Below are 17,426 nucleotides of genomic sequence, written 5' to 3'. Positions count from 1 at the left end.
ATCTATAATGAAATTGAAATTAAAGTAAATGTAAGGATCCCTGCATTTTTTTTTTTTTTTGCATTGTCCATATCATCCCAACTTTTTTTCAGATTTGGATTTCTATATTAACTCAAAGAATCATGTTAAGTCATATGTTCTTATACAGGATTCATTGTCTGGAAGTTGCACAATACCTCAGCCACATGCAAAGGAGTGGACTGACAGTTGACCAGGCAAACACCAGCAAAGATCTTGGCTGTGATCTCTGTGTATTTCTTCATATGAGCCCACAGGTAAGGACAATCCTCTGGTTTCTGCCCATAACGAAGTTTGATCATGTCACTTTTGCAGACCAGTTCCCTCCTGAGGTAGACATCAGATCCTGAGAGACCAAAGGAGAAAAACAAAACAAAGGTCTTAGTATAAGGTCTAATTTTACATGTAACCCCGTAACCAAGCTGAAAAAGTGGTGGCCTGCTGGTTAGAGGTGTGCTTATGGCTAGAGGATCCTCAGTTTGATTCCCTTGAACAAAGTCTTCAAGCTAAAAGTTGTTCCCAGTGCATGGCACTTCCTGGCATCAGTGTGTGTGTGTGTGTGGCATCATCTCCATCAGATGGAAAAGTGCTGTAGAAACAGTTGAAATTTGAGAAGCTGGTGTTGGTCCATTACTGTCCTGTCCATCCATCAAAACTGCACTGTAACCAAACAAATCTGTACTGCAACTGCTACAGTTGCAAACACAAATGATCTTTTTCTCCCATGATCTTTGAGGTACTTGGGAAATCCCTTGCATTTCCATGGAAGTTATGATCTGTCATACATGCCATAACATCACACAGAGGATTTCTGGATCCACCAAGATTGTGCTAAAGGCATATTATGGGCATGCCTGTATATTATATCATGTTCATACATGCATCATATGGTACAAATCAGTTCATTACATCATCAAGCTGCATTTGATCAATGTCCTGGGCAGCCAAGCTGGTGCGATATGGTTATAAACTTTGACCTTCCAGGATGCATATGTGTGAATCTGAGTATGAAATTTAATGCAACAATTAAGTCAGTACTGGAACCAGTGACTGTCATCAGTTTGATGTTTCTAGCTTATAATAGTTTTAACAAAGCACTTTGTTTGAGGTACGTATAGTGGTGTGTTAAATTCAGATCTGCCCATCTGGACTACTCACACAGCAATAAAATTACGAGGCAAAATGACTCTCCATTTGGTGAAATATTTTCATCAAGCCTCACTGTGAATAGCTCAACTGTTAGGCGCTATGAGACAATGTGATTGGATGAGAGGTAAATAACTGTTCTACTTCAAATTGATATTCCAGCAGGTTATTTCAAGAAAATTTCCCAGTTTGGGTAATATATTTCACAAAGCTCCATTAAAACAGAAAAAGTAACATGTAAACAAGTTGTTGTTGTTCATTCAGCTGCTCCCGGTTTCGTTCGGGGTTGCCACAGCAGATACAACCAGATCCGCATTGGTAATTGGCACAAGTTTTACACCGGATGCCCTTCCTGACAACTCCAGTTTTACCTGGAGAAACCGCTGGTGTTCCAAAGAGGTCTCCCATCCAAGTACTAACCAGATCCTGTTCTGCTTAGCTTCTGAGATATGACAGGATCAGGCTCACACAGAGCAGACCGACTGCATAGTAACATGTAAACAAGTAATTACAAAAAATATTTCTAAGACAAAGCATGAAGCAAAAAAATGTGAACTCAGTAACTGATCAAAGTGTAGATTATAGGTACATGTTTAAAACAAAACATACATTATTATACATCTGACTGAAATCCTTTGTTCTGACTGGCTGATTCGCATATAATAATTGCAATACATTTCAAAATAAATCATCCAAAGTTAACAATAGCCACATTATTGACTGATTCTGCATCATTTCGGGCAACAATGAGTGATTGCGGACCAATTTTGTCATAATGGCATGATGGGGATTTTATGATTGCTTATGATTATGATTGCTTTTTATGATTGCTTACATGATATTCAATGTAATCAAAAGTAGTCTGAGTTACGTTTCTGCTTCTTGTGAAATGAACTGTATCAACTATCTGTTATCTGTGTGATGTGGGAGTGAAACCAGCCACAAGACTGAAAGAATATGTGTCTTAGCTGACTTGTTAAAGGATTCTACATTTATTATTGTCTGAATTATATTCTTTTATACTTTATTTACTCATTCAATCATAATAATTATGTACCCATTCATATATGCTGCATTTAAGCTAAATGATTGCTCAGCCACAGTGATGAACTAAAGGTTGTTTCAGGACTCTGTTGACATCGAAACTTAACTGCTTACTCCCTTCTTGAAAGAAACGAGCATGTTTCAAAGGAAACCGTAGCTCAAAAGCAACCGTTCACCCCACCCTTCCCCAAACGCAATGTACCCTGATGCTACGTTGTATTGTTTATGATTTTTTTCTTTTCTAATAAAAGAGCAAGCGCCGGGGGGGTGGCGGAGAGGAGCAGGGAAAGCAAGGTTGGTCTTAGGTTTGTACGCTCTCTCCGAAGCTTCTCCCCTTTGCGCAAAGCTCACAAAAGAGATCTCTGTCTAATGTTGTCTCTTTTTATGTGATTGTGCTTTGAGAAACTGTGTTTTGCAGGATACGATCTCAGGCACAGTTTAAGTGCCAGGTCCAGTTAGGGCAACGGACCTGACACGGGACAACAATGTTTTGCACATGCGCAGGGGTGATACGTCGCAAACGACATCATGGCGGAGAGCAGAAGGTTTGCGTCCGTGGATACTGATGGGATAAACAATGAAATTGAAATTAATTATTTGTTTCTAGTAAATTGAAATTAATTATTTATTTCTAGTAAAAATAACCGCAGGGGTGATGCATCGCAGATGACATCATGGCGGAGAGCAGAAGCTTTGCATCTGTGGATACCGATGGGATAAACAATGAAATTTAAATTCATTATTTTGTTATTTCTTCCCCCAATTCTTTCTGTAATACTGCCCCTTACAAAGTACAAACTCGAACTATTCCACACTTTTAAATTTAATTCAAGTCACAGCAAAAATAATCAGGCCTGGACCCTGCAAGAACTTCTCTTACAGACAAGATCCGCTCTTACAGAACCCAGAACAATGGATACAAGCAGTTTTTATACAGGATTACATATGCGCAGCGGTGGGCACAGATAACCAAAAAATTAACTTTGATAACAGATAATCAGATAACTGAAAAGTTATCTTTGATAAAGATAAACCAATAAACCACCCAAAAATGTATCGGAAGTTACAGATAACCGATAAATTCCAGTATTGTCTGGTACATTTTGCAACTACTAATAAACTGAATTTGAGTTTTAACACCACAATTGTTTTTGGAAGCATCAGAAGCGATAAAAGACCCAAACAATGACCCTGCACTTCAATGTTTGAGCATCCTGCCCCCTGTAGGAAGCTCTTGTTTACTACACAGCTTACAGCACAAAAACAAGGTAAGAGCAGCCACAAAGCCCAGTCACAACGCTCCGGTCAGGCGGAGGTCTTGGAAAGTAAAGTTATGCTGACTTGTGGTTTGGTGTGAATACTGATAGAATAACTCCATTAATGTAAATTCTGTCATTTGTATAAAGTTAAAATATAACATACATCTTTTAATGTTGAATAATGCACTAATTCTGAGGTTTTGTAACAAACACAGACAGATCGCAAAGGATTCTGGGTAAAAGTGCCTCTGCTAAACACTGATTGGTTCAGTCATTCATTATGTAAACCAACACGCTAATGTGACGTGTGTTGGTGTTTACAGATAAATGTGCTTTTGTAAAATATTCCATTTTTTATTTGTAAAAACAGGCATTTTTAACGGAGCCCTGGAAGTGTCATCGCAAAATGTTTTGCATGTGGAGAGAATGTGCACACGTTTTATTAGTGCCGTGGGCACGTTTTATGATGTTGTAAAACGTGCACTCAATATTGTCTTGACACATAAATGTTGGCTTTACACTGTGTGAGTTTTGGCCCTTTTTCATTTGTGCGAGAATTTTTTGGACCGAGTTCCAGGTTAATCACGCATCCTGCATCGTGTAGTGTACATGGAGTAACAAGCTGCATTTAACATCTCACAACTACCTCCTGATCGCCGATCGTATGGTCGAATGAAAATCTAACCTGTTTGATATTATTCTGGTCGGCCGTCATGAGGGTATCCTGCTGCTGAAGAGCTACAAACATCCAACCGCTCGCACTGTGCATGTGCAAACACTGCAGACCCATCTTGCAATGTTTTTTGTTGTTGTTTTGTTTTGTTTTTAAATTTTGATGTCTCCCATCGAGAGTTTTTGTAAATTAAGTTTGAAAAAAAATTGTGATTAAAAATATAGTGTCAGCTCAGCTTCAGGACAAATACTGCCATGAACTGCCATGAACACTACTGGCCAGTAGATGGCAGTAGAGGCCTTGAAAACTTGCCAAAACAAAATTCCAGATAATCCGTGTCTGCTACATTTACGATGCATGGAATTTAACAAACGCAAACACAATAACGTCTATAAACCCAGAGATTACATTCACAAGAGTTTTAGGCACTAGAGTTTAATGCTGTTGTCCGTGGAGCCTGAACAGTGTGTCTGAAATGCATCTGTCCTGTCGTGAATGTACTGAGATTACCCTATCCTGCCCATAATGCACTGCTGGGCACAGCATGCACTCACTAAAACCTTAAAATTAGCACATTAATTTAAAACTAAAACATATATCTGATGTTTTCACTTTATAAAACGTCAGACATGACAGTAATTTTAAATAACTTGTCCAAAATTAGTTTGGTTAAAATTTGAACCATAAGTTAAAAATGTATGCCTCTGGATGACTTGGGTGATATTGCCAGCATATCAGTATGGTGTTAAAGAAAATGATTTTTTTTTTCTTTTTTGTGAGACCAGTTCTCCTTTGCCTGTAGAGGATAGAGTGGTTTCTCCTGGAAGCAGCTCTTTTCTGTTTTCAGAGGGTGGAACTATACATCTGTTAAGAAACTTTTAACAGGTAGGTGCTCAACTGATTTTAAAAATGTTTGACGCTCTTCAGCTTTGTTTACTATGTTATCGGTCTAAAAGTTATCTGACAAAAATTTATTGGAAGATATTAGCCCGATAATGGTTTTTAAAGTTATCTAAAAAGATAATCCGATAATGAAAACATTAATAATTATTTGTTATTGGATTATCGGAAGCCCACCACTGCATATGCGTGACAGAGGCGGACCTTATTTCGCAAAATCCTTCTCTTATTGGCCCCCGTGGGCATTCAAGGGAGGTCCATCCCCCTGCCCCAGGCCTGCAAAAATGTATTCCGATACAGTTTCTAGTTACCTGATGAAAAATGCAGTCAGTAACATAATCCAAGTACCATAATATTAAAGTAATGTAATTTGATTAATTTCAATTACTTCTGGATTACTCCAATATCAAATATGCTAATACAGACAAAAGAAACTAAATAGAAATAGTCTCGACCACGTAGTACAGTTTATTAAGCAAAAATAAAACTGTTTCTTTTACATGGCATGCTCTGTTTTACTCCACATTATGAATTAAGAGCGCCACAATATTGTTTTAAACACACCCATTGATCACCTGCTAAATTTTCAACAAAAAATGCCAAACAAATGAAGGATAATGAAAACTCAGGTGGTGGGCAGATGAATTTGTAATTAAAAGTGGCTTGCAGAACAATATACAAAACAAACAAACAAAAAAAAATTCTGCTACTTGTTCAGTAAACATAAAATTATCTTACTTTAGTCTTTCACATAGTATTCGCACCATGTTTAACATATCAGTCCACTTATTGAACTTTCAAAATAAGAACAGCATAATGAAAACCATTAAGTAAATACTGTCAGTAAGGAGGCGTGATCGCCATTTTAATTCCGGGCAAGTTAGTGATTTGCGTGCATAGAAGTTCAAGAAACAGGTGGAATATGCCAGAAAGCTGTGCATGTTGGCAAAGCCAGAAACGGAGGAACAAGGGAGACAATATTTCCTTCCATAAGTAAGTGGTTTTGGTTCTTCTTGTCACTTTGTCCGTGATATTTGGATGATAAACAGCTGTATGTCTACCGCCATACCTGTGTCGCCCGATGACACGGACCATTAACTCTTCACTTATGTCTAGTAGATATTTTCCACTGCTAGACCAATGTCTAGTTAAAATACTTGTCGTTAGTGATTAAAATTACTTAATTGTTCGACAAGACTGGGGATTGTTTTTAATTTGCACCTTAAAATAATGACATTATAATGACCCGCGCTGTGCCGCTCACAGTCACACCCACACATACAGATGTGTACACACACCACTGACTTCATGAATGAAACTCGGTCAATAAAGGATAATTGTGTAAAAATATAATATATATATAAATGTATTGTAATGGTTTTAGGAGCTGCGCTGAACAGCAGCTGCTGCAGGACGCCTCAGCTCAGCAGCTTGAACAGTGCAGATCCATGTAACTTTCAACACTAATATTTGGGAATGTGTGTGTCTCAGAGTAAGTTTAACACTTTCCTGACATAATTTAATGTAATTTAATTTTACTGGCTCGATATCCAGGTCAAAATGGCATTTTTTACACATATTTTGCGAGCATTTTTCTGAGTGTGTCCAGTCACGAATCTCCATTGAAAATGCATTAACATCCGGGTACTTCATCAATATTTTGCCCAGTTAGGAGACGTCATGCTGTACACGTTTTTGTTTCAAAGAAAAAAAAAATATATACAGATATCAGGGTTCTAGCTAGGATAAAATTTTAGCGTAGTGGTAATGTCGAGGGAGTGAAGCGACCGGGTGGGGGGGCGGAAGGGGGGAAGCTTTTGAATATTCAAGGTAAAAATTGGCCATTCTAGGGGTACCCAAAGGGGAAAAGCCAGGTACGACAGCCCAAGTCCCTTCATTATGTCCAGAAGGCTGGGGAAGTTTGTTGAGTGGGCAATCTCATTCTGGGTTAGCCAGTACATGGCCCTCAGTGAGGCAGTCGGAGTCCATGGACATTTTTAAGTCAAGACTATTTTTATTCTCTTTCTTATGAAGAGTTTTTATTTTGTTATGTTTTGTTCTTTTACTTCTGTTTTTAATTAGGTATTTGAATTTTTTTATTATTATTATTTTTTATATTGAACTGTTCTGTGTGAGGCACCTTGAGACGGCTTTTGTTGTAATTTGGCGCTTTATAAGCTGATTAAATTGAAATTGAACAACATTTTATTGAGTCTTAAAGTAAATAAATATAAAATTGGTTACTGGATCCTTAAACTCTGGACATAATAAACTCTACATGGTGGATCCTTGATCTCTGGACATAAACAGAAATAAAATATGTTAGTTTTTGTCAAAAGCATTTCCTTTCAGACATTATTATTGGCATGAATGTCTTTCCATACCTATGAGCTGAGCTCTGTGCTGCAGGTCAGGTTTATAAAGAATGCAAGACGTCTCATTTTGGGAGGAAAAAACGTTTTAGTCAATTGTAGTTTATTGTCTGTATTGCAACGTTTGTAGGAGGTGTCATTTTATTTAAAGCGGCAATTCATTTTTAAGTTATTAATTTCGAGCGTTATTAATTCAGAGCCGCGCAGCGTTTGAAGCTGTGACAAAACGGAGGACGATTCTCGTTTCTCGACTGCAACAAGACCAGAGTCCCAGTTAGTGACTTTAATCCGCACAAAAGTGACTCATGATATTTTAATGGCTTTCTGAGGGGTTAAGAAGCGGACTTACCGCTTCTGAAGAGCAGCGAATCAAAGAGCCACGAGCCATTGAATCGAAGCATTTCGTGACAGACGCACAAAAAAAAAAAAAAACGTGAGACTGGGATGGCCTGGCAGGCACTGAGGATGTCGTCATAAAGAGGCCCAACTCTAAACAGTTTGTCATGACCTGGTGTTCCCTTTTTTCTGTCATTTTTTACACCCTCATCTGGATCACTCAGGTGGATGTTCCAAAATATGGATCTGGATCTGTCTCTTGTCATAACTTTTGCTGGAAGGGGCACAGACAAAATATGATTCCGTTTCCAGTAGTCTTGAAGACTTAACGACACCAATGACATACATCAGAAGCCCAAAAAACATATAGATCTTCCATCTCAATATCAGTCCATTTGTACTTTTTGCCCAATTCCTTGTTTTTGCAGTGTTTTTATTGGGGTTGCTGCAGATTGTCCTGACTGGGTCAGTAGCAAAAAACTTTCGGGGAAAGTGTCTCTACATGGGCTCCTGATGTTCTCCATGGCTGCAACCTGCGCATTACTTCTGGTGCAGTGTCAGCATCCTCCTCTCTCTTCCAGGAGTCAGAGCTGGGGTGTGGCTCTGCTCCATTAGCCAGTGGAAATCTGGACCTGGAAGGAGATGTGCACCATTCGTTCCTCTGTGCAGATTTCTGTGTGCACATCGGTGGCTCCTTGTCCTCACGCTGCTCTTCCAAAACAGTCGAGGGATCACCCACTTCATCATCACAAACCTCACTGTCTGACTCAGATTCTGATTCTGTGTTTAATCTCAAAGAAGGGCTGATGCTCCACATTCATGAAACCTCTCATTATATGATGCACAAAACAAAAAAAAAGAACACTACACACTAACCACACCCAAAATGCAGTGCATGACACACTAACTACACACTCCAAACATGCCAAATATCACAAATCTCTCAAATCTTAAAACTGTCTGATCACTATCTGCTTTTCTCTTTCTGCGCTGTAAACTCCCCCAATTTTCCTTCCCTCAGAAACCAAATACGTGGGTTGGTGCTCATTTTTGATTGGTTCAGGTCAAGCATTTTCCACCAATGATGAAGGGAAAGTCATGTTTTGTTTTTTCCTTGCAATTGCTCCAGCCAGAGAGGAGAGAAAAAAGGAAAGACAAACTCCCGTTCACCAAGCGTTCTGCACGAAAGGCGCACCCCACTTTACCATAATATTCAGGAAAAAGCATGGCGTAAATTATTAATCATGATTCAAGTTTTACTAGGCCTATATTAACACAATTTAAAAACTGGAATATAGTTTGAAGTCCGCACTTTCAACACACATTCAAACGGAGACTCAGAGTGTGGTGTATTTGATGATACGTCTGCTTAATTCAGTCATGTGACATTGACACGTCTTCGTATTAGACGACTCCAGATGGTTAATAATGAATAACACAAACCTGGTTCAGCAAAATTCCAGACTGGATCGCTTCCTAGCACAACGCCATCATAAGCCATGACGTAATGCGCCTTCTCCATATTGTTCATTAGTTGCACTTCTTCATCAAAGGACATCTCTTCAAAAGGAAAATTGAAATACCTGCAAGGGCAACAGAACAGCGCAATCCATATGAGCACTCACACCAACTCTGTCAGAATATACAGAGATCAAGTCATCATAATCATTGAAATTACCACACCCAGATACATGTTTGCATATTTCCTTTATTAAAAGCAAAGAAACATCTAAAACTACTGTTTATACAGGCAATGACTTGCCTTAAGGTAACCTTCTTCTCACATGGCATAACTGCCGTTCCTGTTGTAAGCAGAGCACCCATCATCGACAACTGACTTGTACAGACTTAGTGTAAAGTGGCATTGCCAAACAGGAAGAAAACTAACGTAAGTACAAGCCTGTCATATGAGTCATTTTCAAATGGCTTTAAAGATGCACACATTTACGTCTTGCAGGATTTGCTCCATTGCAACCAGATAGGAGGATTGCATTGTATAGTTGTTTAGACCTTGGCAGTGTTAGAATGGTGCTTTCTACAATAGATGTGATAGAAAAAATTTTTTCTACTCATACTCATCTTGTGTGTTTATTAAGAGCTGACGTAAGATGCGAATTTCTCCATTGTGAGATCAATAAAGTCTTATCTTCAGCTGATGTGGTGCTTCAGCTGTAGATGTGATGCATATTGATAAGTGCAAGGTCAGTGCTGTGTATTTCATGATGAATATTTTTCTATTCTCCATACTGTAGTGGCCCAAGCTCGACTCTAGTATGCTTCCCCCTACTGTAATGACTGAATTTGATATAATAACAGTTGCCTCATTGCATGACAAAAAAAATCCCATTGTCGCCAACTTTAAAAAAACAAAATTAACCGTCACAGGTTCTTTTAGCTTCTTAAGTGCTTTAAAGTTACAACTGCACTGCAGACAGGCAATGTGGGTGTAGAAAAGGGCTTCAACGTGGCACGGTCATCCAAATTGCAATGGACTTTTTGTCCATCCAGGCTCAAAGACTACTGTGGTCTTTGAGCCTGGATGGACAGAAACACTCATAGGCCACTTTAAGAGGTGCACCTTGTTACCTCAGGGTTGAGTTCAGAACTGATTTAATTTGTGGTGACAGAATCAACAAGGTGCTATAAATACTATTCAGAGTTTATGGTTCATATTGACACATAATAGCATCATACAGTTGCTGCACCATTACGATCAATCATTACAATCAATCAGTCGGAATTGTGGAAACAAGGCAGGGTGGATCCATGGCTTCATGCTGTTTATGCCATATTGTGACCTTTCCAACTTAACTTTGAAGAAATTGAGGCTCAGACAATGGATGAATTGTGTAATCTACAATTGGCAAATTTTGGTGTTCCCATGCACACTGTAGCCTCAAAGACCTGTTCGTAGCTTACAGGAGTGGGACCAAGTGTGGCCTTCTGCTGCTGAATCCCATCTACTTCAAAGTTAGACATGTCACACATTCAGAGATATTCCTCTGCACACCTTTGCTGAAGCAAGTAGATATTTAACTAAATGGTGCTTTTCTACCAGTTCAAACTGTCTTGACCTTCTGTGACCTTGGCTGACAATAAAGCATTTTTGCCCGTTTGAGTTCCAGCAGTCACTCACCCTGCCTAACTGGCAAAAAAAAAAAAAAAAATCACCTTTCTTCCCAACTCTGAAGCTTTGATTAAACTTAATCAGATCCCCTTGGCCATGTGTTTTATACATGCATACACACAATGATCGCCGCTATATGATTGGCTGATTAGATATTTGCTTTCATGAGTAGTTGAAAAGGTGTGCCAAATGATGCTGCAGGTGAGTAAAACTTGTTTAAACCACAATTGTATAAACCTGATATTCACACTCACTGGACAAAAGCAAAAGTCCCAATGTGTTTGGATGGTTTTCAATGTAATAAAGACATTGAATAACAGATTTGAGTTTACATCGGACAAAACCACCTGTCTGATCACAATGCATTTTCAATAAAAACCCCTCGCATATATCGTACACAGCATTCTGGACATGCCCAGTAACAGAAGTATGAAATGAAGTTCAGCACTGAGACTGGCTGATTTGAGGAAAGTGGGTACCGTATTTCCGCAATTAAAAGCCTGGCTGTGTTTTTTTTTTTTTCAAACCATGCTCAGACACAGCATATAACGAGGCAGTGCGTAATTCAAAGCCAGTGATTATTAACAAAATGCTGTTTATTGCCTGCACTCTAATATGGTCTTAAGTTTCACACATTTCCCTGGGTGTGATGAACCAACTGCTTTAGATCAGTGCTCTCTGCCTGGCTGCGAACCCTCCCCGGAGCCTGACATGCACCTGCTAAAAGACTGAGACCAGAAGGACTGTGATTTGTCACGTTTACGCTTTCACTTCTTCCTCTCCCGTCATATTTTTTTTGCAGTTTTTGCAGTGCACCTGCCAATTACATTTCAATCATGGATCAAATACGTTTGGCAGAAAAGTCCGCAAATATGACCATATTTACAACAAGGAGTCAGAAAAAGATGCTCAAAAGACCCGCAATTCATGGAGGAAAACTGTACATACTATATCGATGGTTTGGAGGTTGATCATTGCATAAAGAAGTGGAGTTCATTGAGGGACAAATTAATCCAGAAAAAGCCGCTGTTCCTGCAGCAAACTGCGTAAGGACCTGACGGAGAACTTTATAAGGCTCACGCGCATGTCGACGTCATTGCATGGCCATGGAGTTACAGAGTTGTAGAAGCATAAGTCAGGCTTTAGGAGTTTAAGGTACCACTATGCAGCAGAATTAGAAAAAAAAAATGGATTTTGTCCATTTTATACATATAGTGGATTTTGTCCATTTTATACATATAACGGATTTCGATTACAACGGACAAAATTTGCTGGTACACCTGAATTCATTATATGCGAGTTTTACTGTATACATTGTTGTGTCAGAGTGTGGTGTGTCAGAGACTGACCTGGTAAAAAGGTCAGAGACTGAGGTCAGAGACTGACCTGGTAAAAAGAGGCTTTTTCCGTGTAACTGGTCCAATCTTTGGCCCCTCATCAGCCAAACGATCATAAACAACATTTGCCAAAATGTTGTTTGTCACCTAAACACAAACATTACATAAAATCTGCCCAAGGAAAATAAAGATGAGAATTAAGCAATTAATGGACATCACTACTCACACACACACACACACACACACACACACACACACACACACACACACACACACACACACACACACACACACACACACTTCCTGTGCATGGTGTTTCATCTTCTTATTGAATTCCAAGTTCAAATCTTCCAAGCTTCTCCTGAAATTGTTACAACACTCTTGGATGTCTGATGGGCTCCGACTAGAAAGACAGAGACACAGAAAGAGAGAAATGCTTGACTTACGTAATATTGGGTATGTATCCCTGTAAAGAATCCTGCTCAACTTGATTTCATTGATAAGGCACACTTTGGTCAGAAGCCAAAACTCTTTGTGATCCAGAAATCCATCATAAACAACATCAAAATGCTCTTAATTTTTCCTCGGGCAAGTAATAACCAAGCAAGCTCAGGTAAGGAATCCCTGGACCATCCTCTGAAGTCCAACACATTTAAATGTAAATCAATTATTGTTGACTATTTTATGCTGGAGCTAATGTTGTCATTTTGAAAAAAAAAAAAAACAGTACCATTATGTCAGGTCTGGGAACATGCTCTGGTGCCATGTGTTGCCACATCAAGACATAACAGAAACCCCTTAGGTTCTAGTTGGCAACCACTGAGACAGATGACAACTCTCGAAAATAACCATCTACCTGCAACAGCAACACGAAACAAGGCCATCCCCTTGTCCTTCTCCAGCCACCGGCATACTCAACATTGAGGCACCTGCGCATTGGAATAATGCCAAGAAAAACCTGCCACATGGCCAAGATGTCACAGCTGATGTTCCCTCCACAATGCAAGTGCTACTCCTCATCTGAGTCTCCCAAAGTATTTGCTGCTTTGACACAAACTCATTCCAGTGGTATCCAAGGATCTTTTGTAAAAACATAGTACCAAAGACATCCAGTCATCACCTTAGGTCATGAACCCCTTACTGCTGAAGCGTCACAACTATGTGTTCAGCTATGAAGCACCAAGACTCCAAAGACTTGGACCCCCATTCTCCTACAAAGATATCCACATCACCAAACACGCATTCAAAAAACTGACTCATTAGATTGGATTTTCATCTAATAAATATATGTAGTCCCATTTACCAATTAAATGTTACCATTTCTTCTCACACCACTTAAAAGACATTTTGGCATTGAGGATACCAAGTGATAAAGCATTTCAGGTATTATCTAAGCTGTGCAACAGTATGGGGTCATCATTGTTGCATTTTTCGTTTCAAAATTCTACACACATTCTCGACTGGGGACAGGTCAAGACTGGAGGCAAAACAGTCGAGTATCTGTGTCCTTGTTTTCCGCAGAATGTGGTTTTGCATTGTCTTGTTAAAAGAAATGCATGGACATCCCTAGAAATTATGTTGTATTGAAGGCAGTATACGATTGCTCTAAAATCTCATGGTACTTTTCTGCATTAATGCTGCCATCACAGAAGTGTAAATCACCTTTGCCAATTGAGCTGACAGCTCCATACCATGACAAGCCTGGCTTTTTGATCTGTTGCTGATCACAGTCTGGATAGTCCTTATCGTCTTTTGTTGGGAGCACTTGGTGTCCATTTTTGGACATTAACTTAAAGCTTCTTTATTGCACAGTAAAATTTTAAGTGGTATTTGTGAGTATAACTACGCATTGCAACACTTTACAAAGTTCTTCCAAAGTCATCCCTTGCCCATAAGGTTAAAATCACCAATTGATGAAAGACAGGTCTTGATGCAGTGTAGTCTGAGGGATTGGGTGTTCAGCTGAGGTTTGAACACATGGTTTAAGCACTGAAATTCCTCTGGATTCCTTGAATAATTTAATGACATTGTGCACTGCACAGGGAGAAATATGCAAATTATTTCCTATGTTTCTTTGATATATATACTGTTTTAAAACATTTCAATAATTTTACCATGTATTTGTTATTAAAGTGGAGAGCTTTCACCCATCTTATTTGGAAAATAAATGTAAAAATCAATTAATTAATTGTTACAGCTCTAGTGATGATTTGTGAATATGATCCTTGTTGATGCACATTCAGTATAGTGCATCAGTTAATACTATATGATTCAGTTCAATACTTACTTGCTTATGTATGGGAAGCCACGTGAGCACGGAACACAGGGCTTCTTGCTTTAAGACAACAAAGCTAACCACTATGCCACCGTGCCACCTACACACATTTATTCATTTAAAAATCTCAACAAAAAAAAAGTTGAATGTATGTAGATATAGAGTATGCTCTATACACAGTAAATTTTGCAGAGTAAAATTTCCACTGCTGGGATAACATTTGGTCCCAGTCCAAATGGAGTTACATATACTCTATCACAGTGCTAAATCAACTCTATCACAGTGTAAAATCAACTCTTATTGGAGTAAAAACACTTGATTTGACAAGACGGTAGAGCTGATTTCATTCTATAATAGAGAGTATTTTACTCTGTAAAATTTACTGTGTACATTTCACTCACCCATTACTTTGGACATGTCTTAATATAAACCAGTTCCAAGTTTAGAACTGTATGTGAAAGCTACTGGGTAATAAACTTATCAGAGGCGTTACCTGTGAGGTGTGAAGATATCCAGGGCAGACTTCATGTCCACTGTGTTCCCAAACCGTCTGTGCTGAAAATCCTGCACAATCTTCAGCTTCGTGGTACACTGTGTATTGGACCAAGCACCCACATTGCCTAAAGAGCAAAAGTACATATCGGCTTGTTGAGATTGATTAACCCCTTTCAAACAGGAGACATGGGTTTTCATGGAAAATTACTTGTCGTGCAAAAATTTCTCATAACGCCAAACAGACTTTGAATATTTATATTTTAAGATGTTTTTCTAACAATTCAATTTAAATTTAATTTATTCATTTTATATGGCGCCAAATCACAACAGAGTCACCTGAAGGTGCTTCACACAAAACAATTCAAAAAACAAAATAAAATGAATTAAAATATTAAAAACAGCACAGTAAAAGAGTTAAAAAGTAAAAAGCATAGTAACATAATATGCCAATATGCTAGCCATACGAAAGAGAAAATAAGTGCGTCAAGTCTGGACTTGAAAGTCTCCACAGAGACTTTCTTCTTATCTCCTTGAATGTACTATAGGTTACTGATTGATGATATACTCCTTTGTGTGTGAGATGTGTGTCTGTGTACCAAGCTGAAGCAGCTCACTGAACTTCTCCACTGCTTCATCCACGCTGACCTGTAAGAACTCCCACAGCTTGAGATTGTAGAACATTTCCACCAGGACAGACCTTAGAGCCTGATGAAAACAGACAGAGACCAACACTGGTGGTCTGTGTGCATTTTACGTAGATTTACCAACCTGGTCTCACAGCAAGTCATGCTTCAGCAGCAGGAAATATACATTAATCTATTGGTTCGTGATATTGTGACAAAAAGCGCCTCATTTTCATCATGGCAGCACAAATTAATTCTCATTCATTCCATGATGGCTGCACGAAATTAAAAGTGAAGCGGGGGGGTCGGGGTGGCTATGGTTAAGATGGGGGGGAAGGAGTAAGATGAGGTTATGGTTAAGGTTAGGGTTGGGGGTGGGAGTAGGGTTAGGAATAGCGAGTTAAAAAAAAGCTCTGTCACGAAAATTTGACTCATTTCGTAACGGGAGCACGAAAAAAAAACATGAGACTGGGCTGAGATTTACAGTATAATCCTACACTTACTTATTTAAATGTTCACAGAAAAATCACCAGTGTTAAATTAACACTGAACGTGTCTATATGGGACCCATATGGGACCTATATAACAATGCCAGAACAGCAAAACTGTTCTGGCATTGTTTCCCACCTGGTCTTTTCTGTGTGAAATTTGCGTGTTCTCCCCATGTTCCTGTGGGTTCTCTCCAAGTGGGCAAGCTTTCTCCCACTTCCAAGACATGCAAGTAGGGTACTATCTCACTGGGCTACAACTGTTGGAGAGTAGTTGGAGACACGAATTAGCAACCAAACAAAAATCTGCAACAAATTTGCAGTTGGTATCTCACTGAATGGGTACTAACAACATGTTAGCTGATGTCAACTAAATGCCAGCCGTATATTGCATGGACTTTCTGCAAAAATGTCCACATACATATCGCGCAAGAACAAGAGCAATCTGGTGGTCACACATAATTTGCATAATTTGCTAACTTGCATTTCAGTTGCAAGGTGTGTCAATGTGGACATTTATTCAATATACTGTCATACTCCTAGGAGTCCCAGGACTATTGGCGTGTGTCTATCTTCCGGGATTGTCAGATTATCATTTATTCTCAAATCACTCACACTGTAGTTTCATGGCTCTCCAACCCCTCAAAGTTCTCTCATGAGTCTCGCATGCTATGAGTCATGGACACTGCATTCTGAGGGCTTTGCGACTCCAGCTACATTTATGGAAGTGTATAGCGAGGACCTCTATCACCTTCCAACTTTCAACTGTTCAAAATCCAGGCATGACATGTGCCCTGAAACTCAAGCAAGGGAATTGCAAAATCCAGAAAACGTCACATGAACTCAGGTGAATTTCCTCGCTGTCACAGCCCAGTGAGATAGTACCCATAGTACCCTTAGGTGAATTAGTGACTCTACATTGACTGCAGGCATGAGTGCTACTGTGAATGAGTTTGTCTGTGTGGCCCTGTGATAGACAGGCTTATGCAAAATTCCAAATTGAATTGAGAATGTCTCCCAAATTCCAATTCAATTCCAAGAATTTGAATTGAATTTGAATTGAGGTTGGAAACAGGAAGTAGAACTGAAATTCAAATTCAAATGGAAGGAAGTAGAACTGAAATTCCATGAAATTCCTATTGATAATTTTGGTGTATTCCACAATCATGCTTTACGGTATATTCCATACATGACTGTTTTAACTATTTCATACAAATATTATGACTATGAACTTCTATGAATTTTAATTACATCAACTGTTTCTCATCGACAATTAAGAAAAAAGTATTGTCTATAAAACAGATAATTTAATTTCATGTATTATAACTTTCAG

The 17,426-nt window shown here is 38.9% G+C and overlaps 1 protein-coding gene across 2 annotated transcripts in view; it reads right to left on the bottom strand.

The window, feature by feature from the left end:
* The window catches only part of LOC117512550 (glycogen debranching enzyme-like), a 279,336-nt gene that overhangs the window by 177,732 nt on the left and 84,178 nt on the right, over nt 1–17,426 (bottom strand). For both annotated transcript variants that reach the window (XR_004561327.1, XM_034172666.1), the window contains exons 6-11: nt 15,579–15,687; nt 14,981–15,107; nt 12,513–12,615; nt 12,262–12,359; nt 9,192–9,331; nt 177–364 (exon numbers count right to left, since the gene is read on the bottom strand). Coding sequence is in view for 1 of the 2 variants with exons in the window: in XM_034172666.1 (XP_034028557.1) it covers nt 177–364; nt 9,192–9,331; nt 12,262–12,359; nt 12,513–12,615; nt 14,981–15,107; nt 15,579–15,687 (765 nt within the window). In the remaining variant the exon portion in view is untranslated. The remainder of the gene's footprint in view (nt 1–176; nt 365–9,191; nt 9,332–12,261; nt 12,360–12,512; nt 12,616–14,980; nt 15,108–15,578; nt 15,688–17,426) is intronic.

The sequence above is a fragment of the Thalassophryne amazonica genome, chromosome 1 (assembly GCF_902500255.1).
Source record: "Thalassophryne amazonica chromosome 1, fThaAma1.1, whole genome shotgun sequence".
Classification (NCBI taxonomy): domain Eukaryota; kingdom Metazoa; phylum Chordata; class Actinopteri; order Batrachoidiformes; family Batrachoididae; genus Thalassophryne; species Thalassophryne amazonica.
This window is presented reverse-complemented; position numbering and strand designations above follow the sequence as displayed.